Genomic DNA, 12,212 nt, shown 5'->3' with positions numbered 1-12,212 from the left:
AGCGACGTTTAGCCGTGGCCGTGCCGACGTGGCTCCAATAATTGTGGCGGGCCCACACCCTCTCCACCCCAAGCCGATCTGACGAGCCGTGCCGGGCCCACTCACTCCCTCCAAACAAATTCTAGCTATTTCCGCGCCCTTAAAACATTTTCGGTCTCGATGACATGTGGGCCAGATCGGCCTCCGACCAACTATTTCCCAATTTATATACTCCACTGAATTGCTTCCCACTCTCTCTGCTTCTCTCCTCTCTCTCTCTCCCGTTCCAACTTCCAAGTCGTCGTCTTGCTCTCGACCGAGCTATTTGATTCGATTCTTATCAACCCACCATCCTCCGTGGCCGCAGCTCCGATCGATCGATCGTCGCTGTTATGCCATCGGCGGCGCTGGCTGCCGCGCGGGACTCTCCGTCGCCTTCGCCTTCGCCGCACCATTACCGCGGCCGGCTGCGCTCGCCGCTGGGCAACGGCGGCGGCAAGGGGAACTTCGAGCTGCGGCACTGGCGCACGCCGCTCAAGCGCGCGCCCTCGTGCCCTCCGCCGGGGATCGAAATCCCTATCTTTGCCGACGATGGCGACGGCAACGGCTACACCAGCCTCCGGGACATCCTGTCGTCGCCGCGCGGGAGGGGCTCCCCGGCGGCGGCATGCGGCATCGGCGGCGGCGCCAGCTGCGGGGACATACACATGATACGCCACCCGCTGGTGAAGCACGCCGCGTACGCGTACCTGCAGATGACGCCGTCCGCGAGGGAGGACCCCGCCCGCCGCACCCGGAGCTGGCGCGGCCGCGGCCCGCTCTGCCGCCTCCTCCACGGCTGCCTCAGCTTCATCGGAGCCTTCTTCCGGCCGTGACTTCTCCGCCCCTGCATGCGGTTCTTGGTTGCACCTGAATTCTCTTCGATTTTTTTCTTCTTCAATCTTTTGTGCGATTAGAAATTTTTCACAGAATTTCCCGGGCTTATGGTTTGCGTTGTAATTTGTGTAAATAATTTGGTAGGATTAGACACAAAGAGGGGAATGATAGCAAGAAGAGAAATGATTCATGTTCATACTAACATAGCTGATTACTCGTCATGGGCTTATGATTGAGGCAATAATGGCAAGGAAAATGATCGGAACAGAAGCATGTGGAGGAAAATAATGTAAGTGGATAAAGATAAATCGAGGGAAAAGAAGTGAATATATTTCTATCACCACAAGTCTACAGCATGCTTCGTTCATTCATATCTGTTCACATTGGTTAATCGCTGGATTTCTTTTTCTTCCCTATGTACTTTGATTCCTTCTTTCAATTTGCCCTTCTTTGAGTCATTCTATTTCTATGTACACGATCATCTCCTTGAACTGGTGTAGGAGAACTCCATCCGTCTCCTCTAGTAATAGTCCTTGCCATCGTGAGCTCGCCGGGGTTTGGGGTTGATGGCGGAGCGCAGAACTTCAGCCACGGCTGCGGCATCAGGGTTGTCGAAGAGAGGTTCCTGCTGTGGCGGTGGCGATGGTGGCCGGCGTTTAGTCGCGAAGGGACTCCAGCCAGTGCCAGACTTCTTATTCCTCTGCTGCACATGCAGAATCACAAAGAGAAGCAACTACTGTCAATACCCACTTGTGTTCGAATTTGTCTCCAGTGCACTGTATCGTATGCATCATGCTCTGTGCACGTGATTTCTATAGCTGACAACCAGGATGTTGAGGATATTAAACAGGTGCCTATATATGTAATAATTTACTACATCTAAGAAATATAAATCAATGAACAGTCATGCAAATCAGGACAATGCAAGAATGGAGGGAGCAACATTGCAAGATGGCAAGGTATAGTAGTAACATGACATGAATCGGACAGGAGATTTGGTCTGTGGAAGCAGACGAATCAGTGAATGGTCCGGTGATCTTTTGGCTTTTATGCAGACAACACCCACGTTGCCTGGGCAATGGTTTCCCCCTGTTTACAATACAGCCGGTTGCTCCGTCGCTGTCCGGTGGGCCGAGCGCCGAGCAGAAGAGGCGAGTGCTGACAACGGGAGGGGCCATATGGCCTTGGTTGAGATCGGGGAGAAGGACCAGGTCACTGGCTTGGATGGGTTGGATAATGAGATCTGTCTGACTCTCATAGTGGGGTAGTGAGAAGGAAACAGAGTTAAGAGTGGTTTGGCAGGGTTGGGGAGGTTGCCGTTCTATTCGGAACACTTTGTTTTGGGATAATGCTGGTTGTAGTTTCTTCAGAATGGAAAGGCAGGTGCTGTCATGGCCCGTGGGAGATCTGTTGGAGCATAGTTATTGTAAAAACAGCAAACTTGGTGCATTGGAGTTTCAACTGTTCTCCTTCGAGGAAGAGACCAACTTTGAGTAATTTGGACTTCAGCGATAGGATAAACGAAAATACTTACCACTGGCAGAATTGTTTTGGTAGTAGATAAAAATAGTTATTTAACTATGGTACTTTACTACTTTGCTTGCGAGTGTATACCCGCATGATTTAAACTACATATTTCCTGAAAAAAAATATTTTAGTAGAGTGGACTTTTTGGTAAGACCTGATGGTGACATTTGATATTAAAAAAGAAGACAAGTATTTCTTGTACTGTGATACTCTTATGATTTCTCTGTACAAAGAAATAAAATTGATAAACTGTGTTGTATGAATATCTATCAGTTCTATTAAATTTTTAGTAAACCGATCAAGCCTTCTTCAGACTGTATAACGGATAGGAGACTAACTTCAAATAGACAGCAGACCAATTTGTGTGACAGCACCTACACGGTAAAATTACTCAGCAAAACCTACAACTCAAAGGGGGATCTGCATTCTTTAGACTTACGCGGCCCTTGATTACCTCAGGTATAAATTATTCAAACATGATCACGTGGAGGATGAAAGTTAAATATAGTGCATGTTGCATTGACAGGGGGGGGTGCCATTACCTCTAGATTGGATCCTTCAGCCTTATCAGAAACCACATAGCGCAAGACGTCCATGAAGAAAGCTGTCCCTTTGTCGGCGAAGTTCTTGGCATAGAAGTTAAGTAACTGCCCAGACTTCGCCCTGAGATGCAGTAGCCTATGCTCGATGTTTGGCTCATATTGCATCACAATGGGCCGAAGAAAGGTGTCATACACAACATCACTACCCTACAGAAATTATTGTATGATGCAGATGTTAGTTTTTACTTACAAGCACTTCAGGAAAATAAAACGTAGAATAAGCCTCATATTAAACCTTGCAGTTGAGTCTTACACGTCTAGGTAAGTGTCAGTTGAGCAGCTGTGCATGTGTTTACAGGTCTAGTTCGAGTCATATTGTCATATCTCTGGTGTGAGTTTGTGTATATAATATACCCATGTAATGTTACATTTGGGACAGAGAAATGCAGGAAAATAGAGGCATGTGAGGTGCCTTTGGCCAGGGGCGGAGCCAGAAATAGTCAATGGGTGGTGCTAATACTTCCTTAGTAGTGCAAGTCACCTAGGATTATCATATTTTTGCCTTGAAAATTAAGCATGCTCGTTGAAGTGCACAGCTGATAGGCCGGTGCTGCAGCACCGGCAGCACCAGGCGTAGCTCCGCCACTGCCTTTGGCAAGTGTTTCTGATCATTCATGTGATCAATACTTAGGCTAAAGCCAACATCCCATTTCGCCCCTCTCCTTCTAAAAGAACATTGCAAAAAAAATTCCAAAACCCACAAACCAACAAAACTATGTATTTACGCAACCAAAGTTGCAAAACAAGGTATACTACATCTACACCTTTTTGACGAAATAGCCTAAGTAGTAATGCGGTCCCAATAGCGACTATAAGTGCAGCACTCTGTCATTTCATTTAGAGAAACCAAAAAATAGGAATAATATGTACAACATACACTAAGGCAGTTCCTTGAGAGAGCGTGCTGTCAGAGACCCAATTAACACCTGCTTTTGTGTTATTCCAAAAAAGAGCTGCAACGAACATACTTTCTTACCTTTGTTTTGGGGTACCACAGGTAAACAAAGAAAGCAAGCTTCATTTCTCCGTACATTGGCATCCTGGAATGGGCATAGAAGAGATGCATAAATAAGATGTGAAATCAAAATAGAAAGATAAAAACAAGGAGAATTGGACTGACCAAGAGATGAGGCTCTCAAAGGCTATCACCATGGACACAATAATCCTAGAGACAATCACAAACAGGTCAGTTTAAAAGGACGTAGCCAGTTTAATACTAACATACACAAGGTTTAACGAACACAAAATGCCATGGGATAAAAATACAGATAGTTAGGGCACCCACAATGCTTAGAGGCTATTTTTCCTCTAAGGTGAGAGTGTGGGACCTAATGATTGCCTTAAGCCATGTTAACTTTATGGTCCACAACCTTATGGCCTCAAAAGTAACATGAGTTCCAATAGGCATACAAGTATGTGAAGATTGCAACCAGTCTACTATTCTTCACATGGTCTTCGGAGATCACTTGAATACTAGATGGTTACACACATACACTATTAAATGTAGCTATTGCTCAAAGCACACATCCAATATTTTTGCAAGTTCCTTTTTTGCTCTACCAAAATTAGCTGAAAAATCATCAAGTGAATATGTAATTCATGTTGAGCCAATTGTTTCATCATTGAAACATCAAAAGTACCATTATCATTGATTAGATCTTAACAATAATATAACGGTGAATATTCATGTTTTCTACAACCACAACACCAAACTTCCATGAAAAAACACCTGCAACTGCAAGCAGGTGCAAACGCTCAACTAGCAAGCCAGGATCAGATTTAACGACAATGTGTTAACAGCACACGCCAACAATGATTTTTTTCTACCCAAATATATAGGGGCAGTTAAAAATCAGCATTATTAACTATTTATCTCAATTAACATTTGCATGTGAAGAGTTTAACAAAGCTTTGTAGAGTAAGAAAATAGTGAGAACTTTTACAGAAACAGTAGAACAATCAAATAATCTCAAGAAGACGATTGGTAAAGCAAATTAATACCTACTACCAAACTTATGATACCCAAATGAAGAATAGAGGTCAAGAAAAATGCATATGACTACAGACAGTCCAAAGCCATGCAAGGGTCAAATGAAGAAAAATGCATATGGCTACAGACAAGTCTCTTTTTTTGTTTTGTTTGAGAGTAGCTTATCACGTGTACCACGCGATGGCTACAGACAAGTCTCATGTACAGTTCCTCTATGTTTTGAACATCTCTCCAATGAATGGGAAGTTTCTTGACCTGTTTCTTTGAATAGCTGCATGCTAGGGTCAAAGCCATGCTAGGGCCAAATGAATGAAAATGCATATGACTAGACAGTCTCATGTACAGTTCCTCTATATTTTGAACACCTCTCCAATCCATGGGCAGTTTCTTGATCTGGTTCTTTGAATAGCTGCATGCTAGAGTCAAAGCCATGGTAGCTAATAACGAAGGAAAATTATTTGAACAAACCAACTTTGCAATTTAGGAAGTGTATGTATACTTTGAATTGGTCTCCCTGCTAGTAAGTTAGTTGATCAAAATAAACATAGTCGCCTTTAGAACATTCCAAATTCCATAAATTAGTTGGTTGTCATTGACCCAGTCTAGTCATGCCCAAGTCTTGGATCTCAGAGGTAAAATAACAAACAAGGAAGCATTCCTCTTGCAAAAAACCAATCTTCTTATGTCAGAGATAATAAAAAGAAGTAGATGCAGAATCAACTTGCCATTGTGAAATAGGTCAAGAGATTCGATAAGTCTATCGCCCCTTATAAAAATATTTCTTGACCTTTCTACTAGACAGCAATCACTAGTATGCATATGAGTACCAAATACAAGCACACGAAGCAAACTGTTTATAGTCTTACAAGATATGTTCAAACAACGACTTAGGTGTGCTACTCATTGCCGTAGATATTTGGGAACATTTTTCTAAAATTCGATGACAAAGTCAGCCTGAAATGACAGATAATACCAAAATAAAATGGCAAAAGCGCGTAACTAACCAGTTGCACAGAAATTTCAGTAGCGAATTCTAAGGGCACAGTGGCTAGTAGCAGGTCTAATATCTTGTGTTTGGTAACGAAAGTGAGCCAAAAAAGAACTTCAGAAGTATTTCAATTTCAGTTTTTAAGTGATACACTGCCATAACTCTAAGCTATCAAAGATGATTCAGTTGTGCGTTTTAGAAATTAGAAACATGGGGCCAATTTGTGAAAGACTTGTGTTATTGTTTCCAAAGTTCCTTGGTGAGGGGGCAACATTGTTATGGAGATACGTTCAAGTAATTCCTACTGGGAGTTGGTCAGGAATGGGTTTGAAGAGGCCCACCAAGAATGGGTTTGAGAGTTGCGTGTGAGGACTGAGGCAGGCATCCACACCAAAAGTAGGCCAAAAAACTGCATCTTAACAGGGACACAGATATATGTTCGAAAAGCCAAAAGATGTATTCTGAGAAAAAGAAGTATCTGATTCATGCAAATTATTTGGGCAAGGCAGGATCGCGGCGCCATCATCCTGCACCTACCGAATACCCGGCTTATAGCAGGTACTCTACAAAAAAAAAAACTCATGTAATAACCTTAGGAAAAACAAAAGGTATGCCATTGTTAAAGTCGACACCATCACCGCACATGAACTTTTGTCTAGATAGACGATTAATTTAGCGAGAAATGCCATGCTGGCAAGCGAAAGGCTAAAGTGGAGGGGAACTAAAGGTGGCATCATGGACTCATGGTGGTATCACGGGAAGAGGAGGAATCTATGTCATCCAATGGAAGCAGTGCATCTGAGTCCGCATCGAGAGGAAATGAATTCTACTAATTCGGCAGCGTTTTGGGCGAACTCAACGAGAAGCAGCAGACAGGCAGAGGCAGGCAGTCATGCGGCGGTTCAATTCGATTTCGAAGGCGGGCGGAAATGGATGGAGGATGATGGATGGGAGGTGTTACCAGTACTGGCACCAGAATCGTAGCATGTGCGCGTCGTTGGGTCGCTCCTCCACCGTCTTGAAGCACTCGAACGCCGGCATCGCGTAGCCGAAGAGCAGCCTGCCGTCAAGACGGGACAGAGAAAAATCAGAGAGGGGGGCGAGAGACGGCAGAACCCATTTCGTGGACGAAAAAGAAGGCATTGGAGGGGATGAAGGGGGGACTCACAGCAGGATCTTGGAGAGGATCCCGCCTAGCATCTCGCCGGCCGGATCAGAACCGTCGGACGCTCGGGGGGCGGCGGCGGCGGTTTCCTTGTCGGCGCGAATGCGGGTTGTCGCGGCGTTGTTTCTCCCTGGGGATTGGCGCGGCTGGTTTCTTTTGGGAAGGAGGAGGAGTAGGGGAGAAGAAGGCGGGGCGGGGCGGGGCGGGGAAGAGAGGAAGGTGGTGTTGCGTTGGGGGAAGAAGAAGACGAGTTGCGAGTGCGCCGGCGAAGTGGGGAGTTGCCGAGTCGGACGGGCAACGGGCGTTGTGGGGCTTGGTGTTGACTGCGTGGCGGGTGGGCCGGCGCCCGGCGGGTATCTCCCGTCACGTTTGCCTGTGGATGATCCGGCGGGCGGGGCCACGTCCTAGAGGCTGCGGAGACGGCCCCAGCGTGCGTGGGTGTCTTCTTGTAGCAGTAGTAGTTGCGTTTTGTTTTGTTTTGTTTTGTGGCGTGGACCTTGGCTTCCGTTCCGTGCCCGCCTCGGAAGGATGCTTCCGTGGACCCATCGAGGTTCCTCCTCAACATGCTGTCCGATTCTGCCGAGGAGGTCGTCTTTGGACCCCTTCTTCAGACTCCGCATATACGTACGTTGAATTCTTTGCACATTTCCTTCTGACGGAGCTTTTGCGTGCCAAACCCATTGCCGCCTTCAGGGAACATGACCGTCCGAGAGGAAGCTTCCGTAGTCCATTGTCAATTTCCTAATTCTCTCTATATATGCATCCATCAACCTTTTTTCGGGCGCATTCCCCAAACGAGCCCCCAAAACATTTTCATAATAAGGAATATAAAGTTTTTTTTTTAATTTGATTACATATTATAAGTTTGAATGAAAATACGGGTACGTTTCTTGCCGCCCCTCGGAGCGCTCGACGGCCCCGCCACGTCGTTGCTCCCTCCCTCTTCCACTTCTCGGCCCGCCGCTCCCTCCGTCGCACGGTCGCCAGCGCGCTGTGGGCCACCGCATCCTCCAGGAGTCGTTGCTGCAGCGCCTCGTTGGCGTAATCCTCAACCTTCTACATCGACTCGAAGGGCGCAAGGATGGCCCTCTGCTATGCCACCTTCTCCTCCGGGTCATGCCCGCTCTAGTAGTCGTCATCCTCTGTGGTCGCCGCCTCCTGCTGCTGCTCCACATCGAAGGCCACGTGAGCCACCTCTCGCAGCGCGACGGCCATGAACAGCTCGTTCATCATCGCGAGATCCGGGTCCTCCTCCATGTCGTTGTAGTCAAACTCGACCATGGGGAGGTGAAGGCGGGGGTGGAGGTGGATGCGGTGACGGAGGAGCCTGGTTGCCGCCGGTGCGGCTCATCATTGCGTACGTGGTGGCTAGGCGGCGAGGCATGGTGTCGTGGAGGCGGAGGGATAGATTTGTCAGCGGCTGTGATAGCTATATATGGCGAGTGGAGGCAGCCTTAATTTTATAGCCCGTGGCGGCGCGTGAAGAGGTGGGGAGAAAGGCGCGCGAACAACGACGACGGGAATTCTCGCACACCGTCCTGAAAATCGTCTTCACCATTAAGGCAAAGTTGCAACGCTGCGTGCCTCTGCATCGCTAAAGAATCGGGTCCGCCACTAGCAATGCGAGTTTTCGTTTGAGTCCCCGAAGCATTCCTTGTGTAGCGAGGATGAACTCGGGATGCTAAATACCATATTGGGCAGCACCGGACCGAAAAAGGCTTTGGGACGAGTGGCTGGAACGGTCAAACAAACATCCGGTGCACTCCAAATCCATGTGACTGAAGATGCTCTGAATGGCGTGGATCAGCGTAAACAGACGCCACTCTCCAAAATAACGGAAACATTGCGCAAACCATCAGCCATCATTGCTAGTTGTTGTTGCTGCATAAACTACTCATTTACATGTTTTCCTACTATTTGCTACTACGTAATGGGTTGCACAAAGATTAAAATCCCATGTCAATCAGTTTAAGAGCAAATTCATGCAAGCCTAGTGGATTGGGCCCATGAGACTAGTCACAATTGGAAGTATCATACGCTAGTATCATGCACATGATACTAGTTTATGATACTACCCCACAATGCATAGTATCATAAGATATTATCATAGTATCATCACATTTAATGTTTTGTAGAATCTCAATGCAAATTTGTGTACATTGATGTGTTTGCCACCAAATTTTCCAGTTTTACGTGCTATGATACGGTATCATATTATGATATCACTCTCATCTCTCACCTCATTAATTGGTGCGCCACATCAATTTTTTGCCAACATGGCATGCATGATACTACTACTTATAATACTCACATTGGGGCTAGTCTGAGGTGGTGATGATGCCGCATTGGGTGCCCACGTGTCGTCTGCTGGTTGTCTCGTAATTTTTGAAAAAGTTTAAAAGCAATAGTTTGGCCGAATCTTGCAAAAGATGATGGAAACTTTCGGATTGCTTATCCAAATTATTCAGATTCTTCCTACTTTCCTAAGTCTAGTAGGCTACGCTGTCAGCTGATGCCTGATGACTTCTGGATAAGCAATGGCACATCATAACTCACTCGTTGGCTCTGGAATAGTTCAATCTGAGATCTGAACCTATATGCGACTTATTGTACAAACAGTTGTTTGTGCAGAACAAACAAAAATTGAGTAGGTTTACGCTACTAAAGCGACAATATATAGTTGGTCGTTTCATTGTTACATCAGCACGCCTACGTACTCGGGCTCGCGTTAGATAAGCATGTAGGAGTACCAATGTTGTCATCTATACTCCGAGTAAGCTAGGTTGACACTCCACGTACACACCACCCGTTTTCAATTTTTTTGTCTCTAAACACGGCATGCTACACCTACTACAATGTACCAACAAGTCATGTATGCCGTATGCGCTAGTGGCTTCACTAGCGCAGGCATAATCAACTCAGTCAACGGAAGTTAGTCAATCGTCTACCATGTCTGTGTATGTTTTTTTTTTTCTTGAAAGGAGGTTCATACTCCATCTTCATTAAAATAATACACAATGATATTTTTTTTACAAAGGCTTCTTCATTACTCAAAATATTCAAGCATTACACCAGCCTCTGCATAACTAAGATGCACACAGTTGTTCGAGTATCAAGTTTGAAAACACATAAATTATAAAGACAGATAAAAAGAGCCAACTAGACTAAGCTTCGTTGGCTTCAATCCGCATAATATGCAGCCACCCATGTTGGAAAGTAAACTCATTGGCTGTGTTCTTCAACCGTGAAGACACCTCCATAAAGAGGTGTCGGTCCTCCAAACGTTGAAGTGACGACCATGAACGGAGTAAAGCCGTACATCGGTAAATGACCTGCATGAGAGAATAATTCTTGTCATTGAAAACCTTGTCATTCCTACATAGTCAAAGCGTCCATACGACTGCAACCGCGCCCATTCTGATAAGCGTTTATACCTAGTATCTACCCCATTTAGCCAATTGCCAAATATATTTGCAATGCTACGAGGTGGGTATAAGGTAGAACCCATCTGAATGATTGACCATATCGATCTAGCAAACCGATAGTTGAAAAAGGTGTTTTATTGTCTCATCTTCATGACAGAAAACACATTTCTTACAACCGTGCCAATTGCGTTTAACAAGGTTGTCTTTGGTTAAAATCACACCACGACAAAGGTACCACTCAACGAATTTTGTTTTCAGTGGTATCTTCATCTTCTAAATGTATTTATTATTGACAATCGGTTGACTTGGAATGGTAAGCGCCTTATATATTGAATTGACCGAGAAAACACCGTTGAAGCTAACTTCTGTAGCAATTCATTCCAACTAGTCAGACATGGGCCAATTAGATCACGCCTGAACGTCATGGTGGGAGGAGAAGTTTCCATAACCTTCTGCAAGGTGTCTCCCTTATAACGAATAATATTGTACAAGGCTGGATATTGTTCTCGAAGAGTAGTTGTTCCCAACCATCTATCTTCACAGAACCTAATCTCCGCCCCATTCTTTATGGAGAACGAACCAAATGAGAAAAAGTGCTTCTTAGTTGCCATAATGTCATCCCAAAAGTAAGAATCTCCGGGTTTCGAATAGCTTGGGATATCGTTTTTGAACCCACATATTTTTTCCTTAATAGTTGTTGTCATATACCATCCTCAATTAATAATCTGGCCAGCCATTTTCCTAGCAATGCCCTGTTCTTAACTTCAAAATCATGAACACCAAGTCCCACTTAACCATTTATTTTATTATTATGTTAGCATATATTTATAAAACAAATAAATCGATGAACTCAAAGCCACCTTCCTAGCAACCACTATTGCTGCACCAATAAACTTGATGATAGGTGATGATCATGCCCTTTAGTGTTTTTTTTAATCTTTACATATATAAGACTTGCAAGGTTCTTGGATCGTCGGTGGCTCCACAATCGTTTATGCACGTCTATGCTCGAAATCACTGTACAGAAGCGTTACGATCTCAAATCTGTACAGCAGTACAAGAATAGCAGTTTACACACTTGTTGCCAGTTATGCACATGTCTAAAGATATCGGTGTTTACCACATAAATAGCAGAGAACATAGGAATTTGGTTGAATTGCAAGTATAAACATGCCATTGAAAAATACGAGAAAACTAGAGGGATATGATCATTTGGATGGAACACCGGAAAAACACATGAAAAATATCCCGACCCTACGTGAATAAATGTATATAAAAAAAATTGTACTACATGTTCAAATTCCTATAAAATTGAGGTGTAAGAATGCTTTTGGTAAGAATGTGAGAGGTGCAATTCCTTTGATCCAGAAGGCTTACTTAGGGAAAAAAATTATATGAATTGGAATCCTCCGCTTTTTTATGAAAATTTGTTTAATGTAATGTGGCCTTATATTATTTTCTTTCTAAATGAGTATAGTGTAGACACACACGAACATGAAGTATTGGAGGTATACTAAGTGTGTGTTCACGGCATAGTCTCGTATCGGCAAACCCGAGTGACCCATAGATATTGGTCAGGTAATTTGTAAGATCTGAACAAGTTTAAAAATAGAATATTTTTCAAATCTAATCATCTTTCAAAATTTGATTTTTTTTCAAA

The 12,212-nt window shown here is 44.5% G+C and overlaps 2 protein-coding genes across 2 annotated transcripts; one reads left to right on the top strand and one right to left on the bottom strand.

Annotated features, from left to right (window-relative positions):
• The first annotated feature begins 278 nt into the window (after positions 1-278).
• On the top strand, positions 279-1,206 carry LOC124651110. Its single transcript, XM_047190250.1, has one exon. The coding sequence runs from the start codon at positions 372-374 to the stop codon at positions 852-854; it is 483 nt and encodes a 160-aa protein (XP_047046206.1). The 5' UTR covers positions 279-371; the 3' UTR covers positions 855-1,206.
• Positions 1,207-1,375: 169 nt separating this feature from the next.
• On the bottom strand, positions 1,376-7,171 carry LOC124656290 (putative HVA22-like protein g). The gene is made up of 6 exons (XM_047195065.1): positions 7,131-7,171; positions 6,924-7,022; positions 4,105-4,149; positions 3,961-4,024; positions 2,925-3,131; positions 1,376-1,558 (listed from the first exon to the last, which is right to left on the bottom strand). Exons 1-6 carry the CDS (start codon positions 7,160-7,162, stop codon positions 1,376-1,378), a joined length of 630 nt encoding a protein of 209 aa, XP_047051021.1. The 5' UTR covers positions 7,163-7,171.
• Between the last annotated feature and the right edge of the window lie 5,041 nt (positions 7,172-12,212).

This window comes from Lolium rigidum, chromosome 5 (assembly GCF_022539505.1).
Source record: "Lolium rigidum isolate FL_2022 chromosome 5, APGP_CSIRO_Lrig_0.1, whole genome shotgun sequence".
NCBI classification, from domain to species: domain Eukaryota; kingdom Viridiplantae; phylum Streptophyta; class Magnoliopsida; order Poales; family Poaceae; genus Lolium; species Lolium rigidum.
This window is presented reverse-complemented; position numbering and strand designations above follow the sequence as displayed.

What these genes read in the sequence shown, in the direction of transcription:
- LOC124651110 (XM_047190250.1), top strand. Translation starts at nt 372, where the DNA reads ATGCCATCGGCGGCGCTGGCTGCCGCGCGGGACTCTCCGTCGCCTTCG.
- LOC124656290 (XM_047195065.1), bottom strand. Translation starts at nt 7,162, where the DNA reads ATGCTAGGCGGGATCCTCTCCAAGATCCTGCT. An exon ending in TTTGAGAGCCTCATCTCTTG is followed by an intron (nt 4,025 to 4,104) that starts GTCAGTCCAATT and finishes TGCCCATTCCAG; the next exon opens with GATGCCAATGTACGGAGAAA. An exon ending in CTGAAGGATCCAATCTAGAG is followed by an intron (nt 1,559 to 2,924) that starts GTAATGGCACCC and finishes CTGCATGTGCAG; the next exon opens with CAGAGGAATAAGAAGTCTGG.